The sequence below is a fragment of the Drosophila ananassae genome, chromosome XL (assembly GCF_017639315.1).
Source record: "Drosophila ananassae strain 14024-0371.13 chromosome XL, ASM1763931v2, whole genome shotgun sequence".
Classification (NCBI taxonomy): Eukaryota; Metazoa; Arthropoda; class Insecta; order Diptera; family Drosophilidae; genus Drosophila; species Drosophila ananassae.
Window position 1 is genome coordinate 4533829 of NC_057931.1, and position 16720 is coordinate 4550548.

The 16720-nt window shown below is 48.5% G+C and overlaps 1 protein-coding gene across 4 annotated transcripts; it reads left to right on the forward strand.

The window, feature by feature from the left end:
* Positions 1–35: 35 nt before the first annotated feature.
* Positions 36–16716, forward strand: LOC6504113. 4 transcript variants are annotated; one of them, XM_032452838.2, is made up of 7 exons: positions 36–128; positions 3783–4048; positions 4118–4187; positions 4257–11136; positions 12463–13659; positions 13723–14543; positions 14622–16716. In XM_032452838.2, exons 2-7 carry the CDS (start codon positions 3855–3857, stop codon positions 16191–16193), a joined length of 10734 nt encoding a protein of 3577 aa, XP_032308729.1. In that variant the 5' UTR covers positions 36–128; positions 3783–3854; the 3' UTR covers positions 16194–16716. The 4 variants fall into 4 exon arrangements, with proteins under 4 accessions (XP_032308729.1, XP_032308730.1, XP_032308731.1 ...); XM_032452839.2 differs by lacking the exon at positions 36–128 and adding an exon at positions 2577–3419; XM_044716736.1 differs by lacking the exon at positions 36–128 and having other exon boundaries at positions 3534–4048; positions 4257–7555; positions 9476–11136.
* The last annotated feature ends 4 nt before the right edge of the window (positions 16717–16720 follow it).

A 16720-nucleotide genomic window follows, 5' to 3' on the forward strand; every position in this document is an offset into this window, starting at 1 on the left:
TGGGGACAGCTATAATTCTGGCATTACAGCGTCGACTTTAGAAGTGTTAACATCGCCGCTTGTTTTCAGCCGATTTTACCTGCACAGTCTAGCTCGGATTTGGAGTTCAGCTAAACACGGACACAACCGTAAGTATCTGCATTTTATTATTATTTTATTTAAGAGGTCTTATGTTTAAGTGGAAGGAGGAATACCAGGAAAATCGTTACTGAAATTTTGTATAGGCAAGCAAAAAAAAGTTAATTTTGCTCGTGCCTCTCGTGTGTGTACGTATCAGTGTGAGCTTTTTGCGGTCGCGTGTGTGTGTGTAAGTGTTTAATTGTAATAGTTTCGCACAGAATATATCGAGAAAGTATAAAATTGATTTTCTGCATATGATGATTGCCTAAAAAATCAATGCCGACTGCATATGTTACGAAACAATTTTTAGATGAAGGAACAACAAAAAGGACTATGCTTCCTCTTAAAAGCTCGAACGCTATTCATCGCGTGCAGTACTGTACCGATATATCGATAACTTGATTGTACATCGCTATAAAATGGAAAAAGATCCTATTGAAAAAACCGTCATCGATCCTAAAGATTCGATCGAAAAAAAGTCATCAATCCTAACTATAAAAGTCATATATTGTTTTGATGTCGTCTGTAAGTCATCGATAGAAAACTATCGATAAATAAAAATATGTGCGAGTTATCGATTGTAGCTTGAAGATCGTTGCCAATCGATCTAAATGAACATATCGATCGAATCATTTTCTAAAATAGCAACTTATGAGGTGGTAATCATTGGAAAACTTAACTATGCAAGGATAATATAATATTGAAAAATATCCTCAGATCGGAAATGATCCTAGCAAGATCACCAAAGGAGAAATTTTACAGAAACCCATGTTATTTATACAGAAATATATTCTGCGTGAAAAAGCTTCTCTGAAGTTGTCACTATTACAAGCTTACACACACTGTTTTGAGAAGAAACTGGCTAGAAGGACAATTGTTTCGTCCAGGGATCGTCCTTTAACTTCAAAGGAGAATAAATCCAAAAAATTTTGAGCATTGTTATTGGATTTTGCTCTGTCATAAGCAGTGCTTGGGCACCCCTGATTTATACTTTTAAGTTTGGATATGATTCTAAGTTAGGATTAAGTTGGATATTTAAGGAAGTTACAACTTCTAAGCCATAAAAACTATAGAACATCCCTTAATCCATCAGAAAACTGTTCATGTTTCTCATAAAATGGATTACTCCAAAAATAATGAGGATTTCATGGATTTTACATGAATTCCATAGTTGGGATTTTGCATAAGAAAAAATGGTGGCGTGTGGTGTGTATCACACGAATTTCTGTAAAATTGAGTGTAGTTTAGGTAGAAGCGGCCACGCGGACTGGCGGACATTAATTGATCAACTTTGGAGGTGATGTTGATACTTTATTTGAAGGTCGATGATGTCTCCTTTATTGCGTTGCGACATATTTGGACAATTATACACTTGTCTTAATTCTTATGTAGTGAGACTATTTATTCTAATTCCACTGGATTGCTAGGATGTCTAAAGGGTACTGCCATCGAATGAGATTAAACCAATTTAATCGGGAATTCAAATATACTTAAATCTAACCATAAAGAGTTTAAAAGGCAATATATTTGAGTTCCAACAACAAAATCAAAGTTCGGAAAGACTCAAAGGTGTGAGATATTCCCTAACCCAAGCCTTAACTTTTCAAGGAAGGGGAATTAACGTTGAAGTGACACTCAAATATGCTTATTTAAAATTACGAATACCAGCAGAAGTCCAGAATGTACATATATCGCAATGAAGGAAAAAACTTTGACCGTTCAATACTATGTATAGTTTATCAGATTGTTGACGTGTCACTTTGTTTATGTGTTCCTAAGCAAACAATATCCACACTCTCAAGTTGATTACATCAGTATAAGCAGTAGAAACTTATAATATTTCACGAACCATTACGTTCTTTATTTTCAATATATTAGAGAAAAGGTTATTTTTTATGAATTATTTATTATTCATATAAATATTTGATTTAAATGACTTTTTTTTTTATTTCAAACTTGATCATCTTGGCGAATTTCCCTGTGTTCCACATGGGATCACGACAGTGGATGGTGACTCGTTTAAGTGTGTATGTTCTTGATAGGGTCGCAGATGTTTTTCGAATAAACATTTATGTATTCGACTTATTAGAGGGGTAACTTCGTTAAGTAAACTTCAGCTTATGATGGTGCATTACGATCTTGAATATTTGAGTAAATGGTGGTGATTTTCAATTGATTTATATTTGAATCATATTAAGGCTAATTAAGAGCTCATAAGTAAATTAAAGGGAGTCTTTGCAACTTTCTCTAATCCCAATTAACATAAATTATAATTCTCTTTATTTTTAAATGAATTTTTTTAAAGTGTCTATAGTTATTCATCATGAAACTGGTAGGTTTGGAAGCGCTTGTTTGCATACCAAAATCAGAGAAAATGATGATTCTACAGCCAAACAAGAAAGGGCTTCTTTAAGATATATCAAATATTTTTCATTTCCTCTTTGTGCATGCGTTCCGTCTGAGATATACGAGAAAAACGAAGTTAAATAGGCTAAGCAGTATATAAATATATATATATATATATATATATATATATATATATATATATATATATATATATGTTTGCATTTACGTGAGTGTGGATGGGTACAATGTATGTATAACTTTAGAGTTGCATTTTCTGGGTATTAATATATGAATAATTTTTAAATTATTAACAAAAACGAAGAGCTTGAACGGAGTTTGCGATTCAGGTAGATAGATCGTTCTGTACAAACGGGATTGTGGGATCCATTCGGGTATTTGTATTTGCGTCGTTCGATTTCCCCAAGGTCTCTTCATCCAACGATCCAACGTAGAAGCAACAGTTTTGCTCGGAAGCAACGGGTGATTTTAAAAGGCATAAGAAAAAGAAAAAAATCAACAGATCTTTTTCTACCCCGTCGTTTGCCTTTGGCTTCTCCGACTAATACTAGTGCATAAGCGACTAACACCACCGCAGTAGATTTGCGGCAAATTGAATTCGCCGTAAGTTTTATTGCGCTCTGCGCTCTCTACCTCGGGTGTCGGCATTATTGCGGGTTTTCGCCTTTGCTTTTATGTTCTCTTTTCGGGGGAGGAATCTTCAAATAATTGGCACTGCAGACTATCACAGAAAAACGATGGAGTTTGAATAGGCAATCAAATAATCTCCTCAAAGTAGCCCTTTTAATTTTAATATTCCTTGTACGAGTGATTCTAGTAGTGGTTGAAGCGCAAACTGGTCGTGATTAGTGATGGCTCAGTATTTAGCTATCACACTTTGATTCAAATTTTCCATTTTTATTGTATGCTTGGGGAATTCTTCAAAATACTAGCAGGTAAAATAAATTTGAATCAACAAAACAGTTATTTTTAATTATTTCACATGGCACTGTTGCTTGAGTCGTGAGTCCAACTATCGATAGGCCATTTATCGGAGCCGCATTTGTACTTCGGCGCCACTTGCAGTTGTTGTTGCAATGCGACGCAGACTTATATATTTTTTTGTACGCCAGTTCTGCCACTTTTTTAATTCGTTAGCCGTGATAAAAAAAGAAACAAGAAACGGTTAAATCTGTGCCACTGCATTCTGGTATGCAGTTAGTGCAAAATGAAGAAAACATCACCAAGGAATTGTGCGGAGAAGCAAGGCCACCGCCATTGAATACTAACTCGCGTTTATTGTGTTATCTACGAATTAGGAGAAGCAATAAGGGTGGAACGGAAGCGCCATCGCCATCGCCATCGCCAGCGGCAGCGGCAGAAACAGCGTTATGGATGGAAGGATGGACGACAGCGACGATGATGTGGAAATGGTCAGCGAGTCCACGGCAGTGGGCAAGACCAAGCTGCTCAAGATGCGCGAGGAGATGCCCTTCATCCAAAGCGTCCGCGAGACGTACCATGCCAGCCTCTCCGATCTCCAGAGCGAGCGTCTGAAGTCCCTCATCAATCTCCTTCATCGGGAGTAAGTGGCTTGAGTCCTTTTCTTCCTATTGATTATCTTCAACTACTTATCCCTGATCCTTTATTTCAGTAACGTAAACCTCTTGACGCTGAACAAAATCGAGCGCGTTATCAAGAAATTGAAGGGCAAGTTTGGGGCGGTAAGTTTGTTATGCACTCATGTCCTTGAAATCGATAATCGCCAGTGTCCTTTTTCATTTTTCCTGCAGCGTGTTAGTCAGCAGAACAAAAATATCAACAGACCCAAGAGCAGTTCTAGTGGCCCGGTCGAAGTAATCGATATAACCGACATCAATGATGGTGAGAATGGGCCGTCAGCCGCCCCATCCGGTGCCAATCCGGCCAAATCCAGTCCCATTGCCAAGCCCACACAAGAAAGTGCTACTGGTAAGTCGAAAAGTGATGCACAAAGTGGTTCCAAATCCAGTGCACCGACTGCCGAAATGAAGAAGGATGCTGCAGCAGCAGCACCAGCTGCCACCACCACTAAGGAGGCTACAGTGGCTCCTGCTCCTGCTCCTGCACCTGCTCCTGCCAACCTATCGCCAGTTAAAGTTCCTAGTGGCAGGACGCCCGTTTCGCCATCGCCTGTGACACCAAAGGTGGAGAATACAGAGAAGACTCCGCCACCGCCGCAATATCCAGCAATTATAAGGGACGGTCCTCGCAAAACCACAATCCAGGGAAAGATTGGAGTCCTGGCGGCGATGCAAGCAGCCCGCAATGAGGAGCGGAGGATAAGGGCGACCAATGCGAAGCACCAGTTTCATTCAGTGAAGTCCTCACCATCGTCCTCCCCCGGCGGCGTATCGGTGGCATCCACGGCCAAAGACTCGAGTGATGGTTCACCAGAGCAGGTGAAGTTTACGCGACGAACCTATCCGGCCGAAAAGACGACGCCATCACCGCCCCAATTCACGCGCCGCAACTATACGGCCCAGAATGCGGACGTTGTGTTTCAGCGCCGACCAGTGCGTTTGTCCGAGAAATCAGCGGACGATAGGGATACTCCGTCGGTGGCAGCCACCGAGGAGCAAAGTATTGCTTGTTCGCTGGAAGAGGCGCGCAAGAAGCTGGCCGCACTGCGGGGAGGAGCACCTGGCGGGGCAACCAATGGGCAGCCGGAACAGCCACTGCTGGCACCCAATCCCAACGACCCGCGCCTTCGCAAACACTACAGCCCCCAGTCGCCATCTAATATTATTAACAATAACAACAATAATAGCAACAACAATAATATAATAGTACCACTGCTTCCACAGGCCATCATGAGAACACCATCGCCCATACCCCCGCCGCCGAGCATGAAGCCCTCCAACTGGATATCATTCTCAAACATTCCCGTAAACGTAAGTCCCACAGCACCTGGGAATCAGCCATTCCGATCCTTTGAAAGGGACACCATGCCACAGACCCAGACTCAGGCGCAGCATCAGCGATATAATGGTGTCGAGTCGAGGGATCCCCGCAGCAGGCCTCCGCACCAAACAGCGCCTCATCATCAGCAGCAGCAGCCGTACGCATCGATGGCCGCCTATTCCGGCAATCAGAGGCGTCCGGCCAACAGCTTCAATGGCTTCGATGACGCCAACTGGCATTCGGGCCAGAATGGCAACGGGAGTGGCTTCAGTGCACCCAGCTGGAATGGCCAGACGAACGGCACTGCAAGTGGCTTCAACGGCTCGGGCAGCTTCAGGGGCAACTCTAGTTATCCACGGGGAGCAGGCCGTGGGGGAGGTCATCCCAACAGGCACTATGTGAGGCCAGGCATGCCGGGGGCACTGGGTGGCGATGTGCCGCGTACCTATAAGGAGCACCGGGAGGCCAAGGCTCGGGCCGACGCCATGGCCAAGGCCAAGGCTGAGGAGGAGCTGCGTCGGTTGGAGGTGGAACGTCAGCGGTTGCTGGAGGCGGCTGACAAGGGGGATGCGGGAAAAGAGCGGGAGATGGGAGCAGCGGCGACGGCAGTGCCGGAACTGCAGCTGGACACCTCGTATCGCAACTGTGCGGTCCTGAATGGTCCTGCCAAGAAGATCGACTTCCGTATACCGAAGAAGACTCCTGCGCCGGCCGCCACTCCCAAACCAGTCAGTGGCGAAGCGGATGGTGGGATGGCTGGGAACTCAAACAAAGCCTGTGATGCGAAAAAGGATAGGGAAAGGGATACAGATAGGGATAAGGAAACTATTAATAACTCAAAGGATACTGATAATAATAAGTCCAAGAATAAGGATAACGCTAACGAGGATGAGGATGTGGATGTGGAAAGAGAAGCGGAGACAGAGACAGGAAAAGGATCGAAAAAGAAAACCAACAAAAATAAGCCCCAAAAGGAGCCGGAGAAGAAGTCATCGAAGAGGAAACGGAACCGGAAACGAAATAAAAAGAATACGGAGCGCGACGCCGAAAAGAAGGTGCCACCAAGTGGCAACCGAGACTTCGGCGATGTGGAGAGTGTGGTTAGTTTGGGGAGCTCGGAGAACACGGACAATCTGGAGAATGAGCCACCAGTGCCCGAGAACAATGCCTCGCCCACAACAGAGCTGCCCCAGGACGCTCAATCCCAAAACGAGGCGTCCGAAGACGATGACGATATATTTGCCAGAGTTGTGGCATTCCGGAAGAAAAGGACATCGGTTTCTGAAGGGAAGCAGGCCAGCGAGGATAAGAACGGGCCTGCCAAGGATGCAGAGGAGCGAGAGGAGGAGGACAACAAAGAGGAGTCAACCATGGGTAAGACAACTGCGGCCACTGATGAGGACAAGCCTCCGAAACTATCGAAGATGAAGATAGTTCTTGGTCCGAACGCTCACACCGTAATAATGCCGAACGATCACTCCGATTCGAAGGATATGAAGGAGGGGAAATCCGCGCTGACGGTGTTCGATGAGGATCACGACGACGAGGAGGTACCTGGACCCACAGTGCAGGAGCTGAAGCGCATTATGCAGCGTCGCAATTCTATGGCTCCGACGGCCAGCAAACCGCTGGTGGACAAGGAGCTGCTCTTCACCGGCCGCAGCCTGGTGTACGAGGATCTCCAGGAGCAGCATCACACCAACCAGCAACAACGCAATCTGGCCAACTTGTTCGAGAGGACGAGCGACAACTGTCGTGTCTCCACCCAGAACATAATCAGCGGCAAGCGAAGAACCCGCGGCGGTCAGGAGAACTTCAATGAGACCCATCTGAGCAGGAACATCTTCGGTTTGGGTCAGATAACGCGCGCCAAACGAGGGGAGGCGGTGCGGAAGGCCACTTCCAAGGAAGATGTTCGCAAAACGGACGACAACAAAAATGCCAAAAGTATTATTAGTTCTCCGGGTAATCGGAAGCGACGACGCAAGACCAGTGTGCCAGAAGCTTCCGTAACCACGGAGAATGATGTCCCGGAGGAGAAACCTGCGGGAGATATTAACGAAGACCAAAAGGACAGTGTCGTGGAGAAGAAGGAGGAGCTGCTAGAAGTGGAGGTGGCTGAAAAGCCTGAGCCCGAGTCTGAGGCAGAGTCTGATCCGTCCAAGAAACCGCGCTTGGACTTGGAAGTCGTGAAAATCTGCGCTTTAGGCGACGTCCAGAAGGATCAGACAGCCGTGCCGGCGTCTAATGGGCGACAGAAGCCGCGCAAGAAACGCAATGAGCTTGACAAGCTGAACGAGGACATTGCCCAAATGTACTATGGGGAGGAAGTGCTCCGGGCCACGGGGCGAAGGGCCTGCACCAAGCGGCCACCGGCTCGTGCCCGTACTCGCACCCGTTCCCGAACCCTCTCCTCAGCACGGTCCTCCTCATCCCAACCGGTTTCGCCCTCGCGAGCCGATACGGACAGTACCGCAGAGGTTAGTCCACAGAGCTCCAAAGACGACCGCCTGTCTAGTCCGTTCTTTATAAGGAACATGGCGCGCCGGGGCAGGGCTTTCGGCGGTCCAAGGTCTCTGACGGGTGGAATCAATCGAGTCGCTTCGAAATCCAAGTTACTGAAGCTCAAGAACGTTAGGGTTAGGATTGCCAGGTGTTTGCCCCTGGAGAAAATGATAAAGCAGCAGAAGAGTGTTGGTCCTCCCTCTCCGAAAGATAAATCCCAGGAAGAGACTCCCCAGACGGAGGCCAACACTGCCCAGACATCACCGAAGGAGAAGCCGGCGAAGAAAAAGAAGCTCCCGAATAAAGGAATCAAGAACGTGAATCCCGAATGGCACGCCCAGTCGGCGGCTGTAAGTAGTTGCGTCATCTGTAAAGTGGCCATCCGGCAGAGTCCGACCCTCCATTATTTGCTGAAGCACCAGGAGCACTTTGCCGCCCGGCTTAGTCCGGAAATGCTGCAGGAGTTGCGCAACGGCCGGAACTCCAAGCCGGACTACAAAATGCACAAAGGCGCCCAGAAGGGGATGTTCTACCATTTCGTGTGTCCGTTTTGCATGAAGCCGCTGATGATGCGGCCGGCCGCCCTGGCCGACCATCTTGCCTACCACATGGGCGAGGCGCGGTTCAGTTGCTCCCACTGTCGGATGCCAAACCGGAACCGCATCGCCCAGCTGACGGCCCACACCAGGAACTGCGCTCCCGGCGCCCAGCCCCTGATCAATCCCAGCGTCAGCCGTATTCCCCTCAACATCCACGTCTGCCATCTCTGTCAGTACGTCCAGATCGAGAAGAAGCACCTCGACATCCATTTGACCGAACAGCATGGCCTGACGAAGGAAGAGGTTGAAGATCTGGAGGTGGAGCAGCTGACCATCTGCAGAGTGGATGATGTGCCGCTCGTCTCCTCTCCGGCGGAAGCCAATGCCGTGTTGCGTAAGAATCAAAATGAAGGCGGTAGCTCCAAGACGGGGGAGAAGTCCGGGAAGAAAAAGAAGAAGGACAAGGGCAAGAAGGCGGAGCAAGTGAAGCAGGAAAGGGTCGAGCAGGAGACCCAATCGGAGCCAGAGGATGAGCAGGAATCGAGCACGCATACAGCCAAGGTGGAGGTGTGCACGGATGGACCGGATCTGCAGCTGCCATTGCCTCCGCCGGAAAAGGAGACTGTCTTGGTTGTTAACGAGTGTCTGATGGACGTGGACGAGGACTCAACGGTGGAAGAGGAAGTGGAAGTGGAAGTGGAGGTGGAGGCGGAGCCAAGCCAGCAAAACATGAGCCTAACGGTGGACCAGAAGCCAGTGATGCTCATCGATAACCGTATTCTCGAGGAAGATGCGGCGCCGCCGTCCAAGTCGACGAAACGCGACCAGCCAGCTCCTCCGCCGGATATCAGCCTGTCGGAGCTAAACGGCGATCTTCTGGATGGCATTGGTAGCGATGAGTCCGACATCGAGGATCCGCCGGAAAAAGCTTCAGCTGCTTTGGGGAAGAGTAACGAGGACGATGACGAGGGGGCGCTCACCGATGAGTGGGTGGACCTGGAGACCGCCAATGAGATCTCCCGCAGTCGGAAGAGCATCTTCTACAACTTCAATCGTCTGTGCACGATTCTGAACAAGGGTGGCAACAATGCCCGCTCCGGAGGACGCGGTGGCACCTCCATCGGCAGCAATGACACCAGCAGTGACGTCCTCGAAGTCGAGACAGAACAAACTCCCGATCCCAGCGAGCTGTTACCTTCCATGAAGCCATTGGAACCACCGGAGACGGCGACGATTCTCGAGGAGACCCCGATAGAAGTTCCAGACTCTGAACCGGCATCTGTTGATCCATCCAGTGCCGAAAGTCCAGCTCCAACGGTGGCTTCTGTTTCGGGTCGTGGCCCTGTTCCAGCACCTCCGAAAAGGCAGGTGGAGAACGTGGCCTTCCGCACGTGGTCGGCGGGTGGTAGTGACCTCACCCGACGTGCCTACTACTGCATGCAACCCGGCTGCACGTTTCTCTTCTCCAGCGAGTTGGTGGGCCTCGAGGCCCACTTTATGCTGGAGCATCCCACTATCCAGTGGAGTGGCACTTGCGTCAGTTGTCCAGGAAGGCAGGAGGCAACCTTGTCTCCTCTTACCATAGTGGAGGAGCTGCGTCACATGCTGCAACACATCTCGGGAAAGAGTCCTTCGAAGGAGGCAGCAGCTCCTGTTGAGGCAGCGCCTGAACCCGAGCCTGTAACACTTGAACCAGTTCTGCAGCCAGTTTCGGATCCAGTTCCACCTGAAGATTCCACTCCTGCAGCTGTGGTTCAGGACACAGTCGTACCTGCTTCGCGTCCCAAGCTCCGAGTGCGACGTTTCACAGGGGATCGCTTGATCGAACCGGTTGCCGCAGGAGAGGAGGTGGCGACGGAGGTGGTGGCACCACAACTGGATTCCCAGGATGCGGTGAGCAACCTAACGCTGAGGGATCTCCTGCTGGCCGAGCCCCGACCTCCCAACCAGACGGACCTCAACGCTGCCGGCATGGGGGAGTTCCTGGTGGCGAAACCGACAACTCCACCCCAGGTGCTTCAGGGCGTGGAACCGATAGCCACTCACCCCGTGGTCATAAACTACCAGAGTGGCCTGGGTCTGTCCATCAGCCAGGTGTACAGTGGCGCCCAGATGACCCTGCCAGGGGATGAACATCCCTCTGTCGAAGCTGAAGCTCCTGCTATTGTTCCTCCTCTACCAGCTCCTATAGTGGAGCAGAATCAATTCCGATGCATGTCCCCGGGATGTGGCTTTTGCACCGACACGGTCCTCTCCATGCAACAGCACCTGAAATTCCACAAATTCAAGGGCACGGGGACGGAATACCTCGTCTGTGGCTACTGTGATCACACCGCAACCGATATCGCCGACTATCTGGACCACGCCGTCTTCATCCATGGCTTGGCGGCTCGCTTAGAGCTGGAGCAGCTTCCAGGACCAGAGTCGGTTAGTCAACAGATCCGGAATGTCTTCAATCAGCGTCGGAACCAGCGTCTGTCCATCTCGACAGCGCCCTCTACGGAACCCCTGGCGATATCCTCCACAGAGTCCTCCCAGCGCCCTCTAGCGATATCCTCGATAGAGACGTCCCTGCTCTCTAGCCCTTTGGCCCTGTCATCGAGAGAACCATCTAAAATTCCCTACGAAAATGCTGAGAACGTGGCTAAATTGGTGGTGGAGATACTGAAGCCCACGGGACTTAATGGTAAGTGTTCCAAGGAGACAGGATGAGTACCGGGTGTCGTCTAGGTGAGCTTCTTGGGAGACCCAACCCTCATAACTCTGCTAGTTCTTGTTCGATTTCGGAAAGTAATACCTTCTCGATCTAGTCTCTTACTTCTTTTTTGATTCAAAAACTGTCAAGTTGTAATTTTTTCAATTTTTTAAAAAAATTTCTAAGGGGTAACATCATAAAATTGGCAAACAATTATTTTGGAAAATGTTTCAAAACTTTTCGGGATTTAAATCCCGATTCATAAATGACATTCCACTTTAAAATCGGTTAAGAAATGTTTAAAATATTAGCTGAAAAGTGTATTGAAAATATCGATTTTTGAAAAATAAAAATACTTGAAAAAAGTGTTTCCAATTTTTTGATTTTTGAAGTATTAAAATATTCATAACTCGGAAAATACTTGGCAGATCCTGAAATGTTATACCTTCCCGATCTTAGAACTCAGAATAGCTTCATTTCGAATCAAAATCTGACCATCTCATTTTCGATCCATTTTTCGAAATTTTTTAAAGGGGTACCCTCATGATTTTAGCTGAAAATTTTAACAAATTTTTTATTTTCGATATTTGCAATATTTCGAATGCAGTTCGAAGGGGGATAGTTCGCTGATAAATAAATGGTAATCCACTTCAGAATCGGTTAAGAAATGATTAAAATATCCACTAAAAAGTGGATTGAAAATTCAAATTTTGAAAAAATAAAAAAACATTAAAAACCGGTTTCCATTTTTGAGTTTTTTTGAAAGGAAAAATAAACATAACTCGGCTAATACTTGTCAGATCTTGAAATGTTATACCTTCCCGATCTTAGAATTCAGAGTAGAATAATTTTCAATCAAAATCTGACAATAAAATTTTTGACCCGATTTTCGAAATTTTTTCAAGGGGTACCATCATGATTTTTTCCGAAAATTGGATGAAATTTTTTTTTTTTTAAATTTGAAAAATTTTTATGCAGATCGTGGGGATATAGAATGCTGATTCATAAATGGTATTCCTTTCAAGAATCGGTTGAGAATTAGTCGAGATATTCGCTAAAAATAATTAAAAAACGTTAGATATTTTTAAAATTTTTAAAAAGGAAAAATGCTATAACTCGGCTTATACTTGGCCGATTTAGAAATGTTATACCTTCCAGATCTTAGAATTCTATATTTAATAATATAAATATTATAATTTTTAATAAAAACCGGGAAGCAAAAATTTCCATTCATTTTTCGCCATTTTTTCACCTGATTTTTGCTAAAAAATATGACTAAAAATAATTAAATATTATTTTATGATTTATTTCTTACAGCCGATCGCCTCTACTCCTGTCCGACCAAGAGCTGCATCGTCCGGCTGACTGAAGATCAGTTCGTGAACCACGTCCTCTTCCACTTGCGCAGCTCCTCGTGCGCCTCCATCCACGTGAAGTGCAAGTTCTGTAGCCTCCAGGCGCCGCCGCAGATCCTCCGGACGCACCTCCAGCAGGCCCATGCCCCGCACCGCTTCCTCTGCAGCCAGTGCCTCGCCACGACGACCACCGAGCGGCTGATGATCCACCATGTCCGGCACACTCATCCGGTCCACTTCGAGCGCCAGTACCGGCAGGTGCAGTTCATTCAGCTGCCCGGTGTGGCGGAGGCGGCGAAGAACGGAAGCAGATCGACGGGCACTGGGGCAACCGACTACTTTTTGGCCGCCGTGGAGCAGCCCTTTGGTAGCGCCCAGATGCACGAATTCCATCTGAAATTGTGCACCGAGTCGAGCATCCGCCGGCAGGGCACCAAGACGCGTTTCCGTAGCTCCGAGTCGGCTCTACTGCCCCGCAGACTCATCTACCTGGAACGGATGCACTGTGCGGAGTGCCCCTTCAGCTCCGTGGTGCGTACCCTGCTCATCAAGCATCTGGCCGACCACCGGGAAGAAGCACTGCGTCTGGCGTATCAAAATGAGCCCGTTCCTGCACCCGAACCCGTTGCCCCTTTCTATCAGGCACAGCCGCCGGAGACGCAGCCACCAGCGCCGACGACGGTCCTGCCTGCCACGCCGGTTGTGGAGACTCCGAGCCCGATACCTTTAAAAAAAATAACCACTCCCAAGCCCCAGGTGACAGAGCTGCCGGAATACACCTATGTGCCTCGGAATGTTCGCTTCCGTTGCGGCTTCATTACCTGCGACCAGGTGCTGAGCAACGAGGAGAAGCTCCGCAAGCATATGACCGACGAGCACATGTACAGCGACATCCTCATCTGTCCGCACTGCAGCGTCCGTCTGACTGGGACGGTCAGTGTGGAGCGCTATTTGCAGCACCTGCTCTTCCACAAGCGGCACATCTTCCAGTGCGGCGCCTGTCCGCGCTTCAATCCCCGGCGCTCCATCATCGAGCGGCATGTCCAGTTCCGGCATCTGGAGGGTGAGAACCGGGAAGTGGCGGTGCTGGTGCATCAGCGCAGTCTGCCCGCGGAGAGGAACGGCTTGGTGGTAACTCGCATCAAGTGGCTAAGGACCCGTAAGCATCCCCCAGCTATCTATGAGCGCTCCTAGATTCCTAATCTTGTGTCTCTTTTTTCAGCCAAACTGGCGCATCCTGCCCGGATGGAGTACACGTGCAATTTATGCCAGCTTCTCTTCCCGTCGAGCGTCCAGGTGATGGCTCATGCCCTGACCGAGCACAGTCTGGGGTACATGTTCCACTGTCCCGAGTGCAATCACGGTTCCCGCGACGCTGCCAACATAACGAATCACATTCTCCGGAAACATCCGGAGCGGCCAATGCAGCTGCTGCAGGTCTTCCATCGCATCGTCGGGAAGAACAAGCAGACGCTCGGATTTTACTGCACGATTTGCCGGGAGGCTGCGTCCAACTTCCAGAAGATGTCCTCCCACTGCGAAACGGTTCACAAGACGCGTTTGCAGTGGAAGTGCTACCACTGCGACTTCGCCAACAGCCAGGAGCGTCATGTGATCACGCACATGGAGGAGAAGCATCCGGGCCAGACGGGTCTGGCGCAACTCCTATTCGACCGCGTGGTGAATCATATTCCCGACCGAATCAGCTGGAACATGGGCACGGCCCTCGAGGAATCTACTGAAAAGAGGGAAGCGGCAGCTCCTCTGGCTCTTCCGGCTCTGCCGACTAATGAGCCGACCCTGGAGCCAAGGTCGGAGGGTGTACAAGTGCAACAGGCTGTGCCGCAGCAAGTGGAACAGAAGGAACAACCAGGACAGATCCCAAACGAAGTAAACTTTCGAACTGAAATCCCACAAGCACACGGGCCGGAACGGGAAAGACCTAGACGGTTGTCAGAGTCCCAGCACATCATCACCGAGGTGGTGGATCTACTGGCATCCGATGACGAAGTTGAAGAGATCGGGGAATGTCAGGAGGATACGGTAAGTAGAATAGAAACAAAATAAGCTGAAATAAAACAGAAGACCCAGCATCTCTGATGTTCCCGCTAAAATCCGTAGACTGTGGCCGAGTTTGCGTGCACCCATTGCGAGGAGACGAACAGCAATCTGCAGGATCTTCGCACCCAGCACTGGGCCAAGATGCATCCAGAGCTGCCGTTCTATTTTCGGGTGCAGCCGCAGCTCCTCTGCTCCGAGTGCAAGCGTTTCAAGGGGAATGCCAGAACGCTAAGGGACGACCACCTGGTTAAGGAGCACATGCAGCGGAACATTGTTGCCTGCGATGTCCGGCGGCCGGAGGAGTGCGCCTATTGCAATTACCGTTACACCAACAGGCAGGACCTGATGCTGCACATCCAAAAGGAGGGTCATCTGCCCAACGACCTAAAGAATGTGACCGACGCCGAACTGGACGCCCTGCAGCAGCTGAGCTCGTGCGGAGCAGCTTCCAACGAGTACTACCAGTGCGATTTGTGCAGCGTGGTGATGCCCACGATGAGTGCGATAGCCCAGCACGGGTGTGTCGAGCACAGCAAGCCGGGCGAAAGGTTCTGCTTCCGGAAACTGACTGGCTTGATCTTCCACTGCTTCTATTGCATTTTCACCTCCACCAACGAGCTGGCCACGCTCCGGCACATGCTCGATCACTACAATCGCTTCCTGTTCTGCCACTTCTGCAAGGCCGGCCAGAGTGGATATGATCAGTACCTGCAGCACTGCTTCGACTACCATGGCACCGACTTGCCCCGGTTCCGTGCGCTTCACCCGTACACCGATCTCCGGAACTACCTCATGCAGGTGCACTATCAGTTCCAGAACGGCCTCATCATCACGAAGAGCAGCCTGCGGAATACGCGCTACAACTATGATTATGTGATGATGGCCCTGGACAGGGAGCTCATGTCCAAGATGCATGTTCTATTGGCTCCCCGGCCCACCATCCACATAAAAGAAGCTGTTGGTGTTAGGCACCAGCAGCAGCTGCCGATGCAGCAACAACAGAAGTCGTCCTTTAAGATTATAGCCAGACGGAAGACTGTCGACGCAAGAGTAGCCGATGGGCTGTCGAGGGTCGTCCGGGAGTTGCCGCAGCCACAACAACAGATTCTCAACAATCGGCAGATAGTCAGTGTGCAGCAGCAGCAGCAGCAGCAACAACAACAGCAGCAGGAGCAGCAGCCTATTTCTTTGTCAAGAATCACCAAAAGACGCAAGACTATGATGTCATCGGACGATGTGGTGAAGATCGCCTGGCAGGAAAACAATGTCGAGCGGCAGGTGAGCTTTGTGGTGAAGCCACAAGCTACTCCACCTCCTACTTTGCAACAACAGCAGCAGCAACTGCAACAGCAACTGCAACCACAGCAGCAACCACAACAGATATCTTTGGCAAAAATCACAAAAAGACGCAAAACTGTGACGGCGGCCGATGAGCTAATGAGGATCGCCCGGCAACAGAACCAGGAACAGGAGATGGAAACCCTGACAGTGACCGTGGAGACAGAGCCCGAACCGGGCACATCTCAACAGCAGCAGGATTCGAGGCAGAGCTCTGGCTCCTCCTGCCTGATACGAATCCTGAAGCGACGCCAAAGCTATGTGGTCCGGACAGGACCCGAAAACACCAAATGAGCTCAAGACTAAGAAACATACTAAGAAACATCCTTTCCACAAGAAATCGAAGAAAAAAAACCTAAAAAAGCAAACGATGATAATTATGGATTTAAAAAAAAAAAAACCTAGTTAAGTGAAAAAAATATCTTGTTTTAAACTCAAAAATTATGTAATATAAGCCATGCAAACACTACTTTTTTTTTCGTTAGCGTTTAAGGACCTGTATGTTTACTAGATTTGTAAGAAAGGATCAGGATGAGAGATTCGTTTGTCAATTGAATTCAACAGTTTCTTCAATCGTGCGATTTTTAAAAAATAATAAATCCAAAGAGACACTTTTCAAAGAAACCCCAACCCAACCGGCACACCACGACGTTCTTTTCGTAATTGTGAGTGTGTGTGTTTTTTTTTGTGGAAATGTGGATATGGAATCCATGATCCATTATCCATTATCCATTATCCATTATCCATATATTATGTATGTGAATTATGTTTATTGTGAAAGTTTCCAATATATTGTTATTGAGTTTTATGTTCGAAATTAT

Bases quoted from the DNA above. Each gene is read 5' to 3' on its own strand.
- LOC6504113 (XM_032452838.2), top strand. From the start codon at position 3,855: ATGGATGGAAGGATGGACGACAGCGACGATGATGTGGAAATGGTCAGC. The intron at 11,137-12,462 runs GTAAGTGTTCCA...TATTTCTTACAG, and splicing joins GAAGCCCACGGGACTTAATG to CCGATCGCCTCTACTCCTGT. The intron at 13,660-13,722 runs GTAAGCATCCCC...CTCTTTTTTCAG, and splicing joins CATCAAGTGGCTAAGGACCC to CCAAACTGGCGCATCCTGCC.